Source organism: Sinocyclocheilus anshuiensis, unplaced genomic scaffold (assembly GCF_001515605.1).
Source record: "Sinocyclocheilus anshuiensis isolate Anshui unplaced genomic scaffold, SAMN03320099.WGS_v1.1 scaffold1772, whole genome shotgun sequence".
NCBI classification, from domain to species: Eukaryota; Metazoa; Chordata; class Actinopteri; order Cypriniformes; family Cyprinidae; genus Sinocyclocheilus; species Sinocyclocheilus anshuiensis.
In genome coordinates this window covers 84,056-85,159 of record NW_015557162.1, presented here as the reverse complement: position 1 = coordinate 85,159, position 1,104 = coordinate 84,056, and the positions used below count along the sequence as shown (strand labels likewise).

General features: G+C 40.7%; 1 protein-coding gene across 4 annotated transcripts in view; it reads left to right on the top strand.

Moving 5' to 3' along the window:
• LOC107678312 (mitotic checkpoint serine/threonine-protein kinase BUB1 beta-like) overlaps positions 1-1,104 on the top strand; it is a 24,783-nt gene that overhangs the window by 16,884 nt on the left and 6,795 nt on the right. For all 4 annotated transcript variants that reach the window (XM_016473540.1, XM_016473539.1, XM_016473538.1 and 1 more), the window contains exons 13-15: positions 414-572; positions 648-784; positions 860-995. In XM_016473540.1, coding sequence (XP_016329026.1) covers positions 414-572; positions 648-784; positions 860-995 — 432 coding nt within the window. The remainder of the gene's footprint in view (positions 1-413; positions 573-647; positions 785-859; positions 996-1,104) is intronic.

The following is a 1,104-nucleotide window of genomic DNA, read 5'->3' as shown; positions in this document are numbered from 1 at the left end:
ATAAAAAATAAAACAAAAAAGAAGATAAATATAGATAAAGTAGAATTAAAATAGAATAGAAAGTGCTAGAGTTAGAGTGCCAAATAAAGAATATATATATATATATGAAGAGTTCAGATGTAAAAGCCTCTAAATGCCGTCTGAAATTTTCTTCTAAAATGAGCATTTTTATCAGGCTGCTATATTTAGGTTCAGTAATTTAACTCTAATGGCAATGTATTGGTCCTTTTCTATGCAATTAAAGTGAAACAACTGAACATAATTATAGGAGTCTGATAAAAATGCTAATTTTAGAAGAAAATTTCAGACGGCATTTAGAGGCTTTTATATCTGAACTCTTCATATATACATATTTATTTATTTATTTTTCATATTTTTTGTGATTTATGTATTTTTTTGTATTTGGTGTAAAGGTGGATTGGTCGGGAGTGCCGTGGGATTTCTTCATCAGCTCACAGCTCAGATCTCGCCGGTCTCGTGATGAACCGGACGCTGATGTCCAGATCTGCTGTTATGTGTTTGAGAACGGCTGCATGACTCTCTGGAGGATTCCTCACGGAGACACCCTTCAGGTTCGGCTCGCTCAGACTCCTCCTAAACCTCCCTCCGCATCCACGTGTCCTCACACAAACTCTCTCCACGTGTAGGATCTTCTGGCCGAGCCCAGTGCTGCAGACGATGTTTCTCTGCTAGTGGTTCTGTTGCTGGAGCTGGTCAAACAGTTTCATTCCTGTCGAGTGGTTCACGGAGGCCTGAAGCCAGAGTCGCTGTATTTCTACCTGAGGTACGTGAATAAAGCACGATGCCATTTCTATTGATGCTCGTTTCTAACCTGGTGTTCCTGTATTTGTGTCCGCAGCGGCATCACAGCACTGGATTTCTCAAACTCCGTGGATCTGCAGCTCCAGACTGACGTCACAACAGCACAAGCTCTTCCTTCTGCTCAGAAATACATACAGCAGGGTCTCCTGTCGCCTTCTGCCTCGCCTTATCAGGTACATTCATCCCTCTTTCCTCTTTCCTTCCCATACTGATTCATTCATTTTAATTCATATATGTGACCCTGGAGCACAAAACCAGTCATAAGTGTCAATTTTTCAAAAT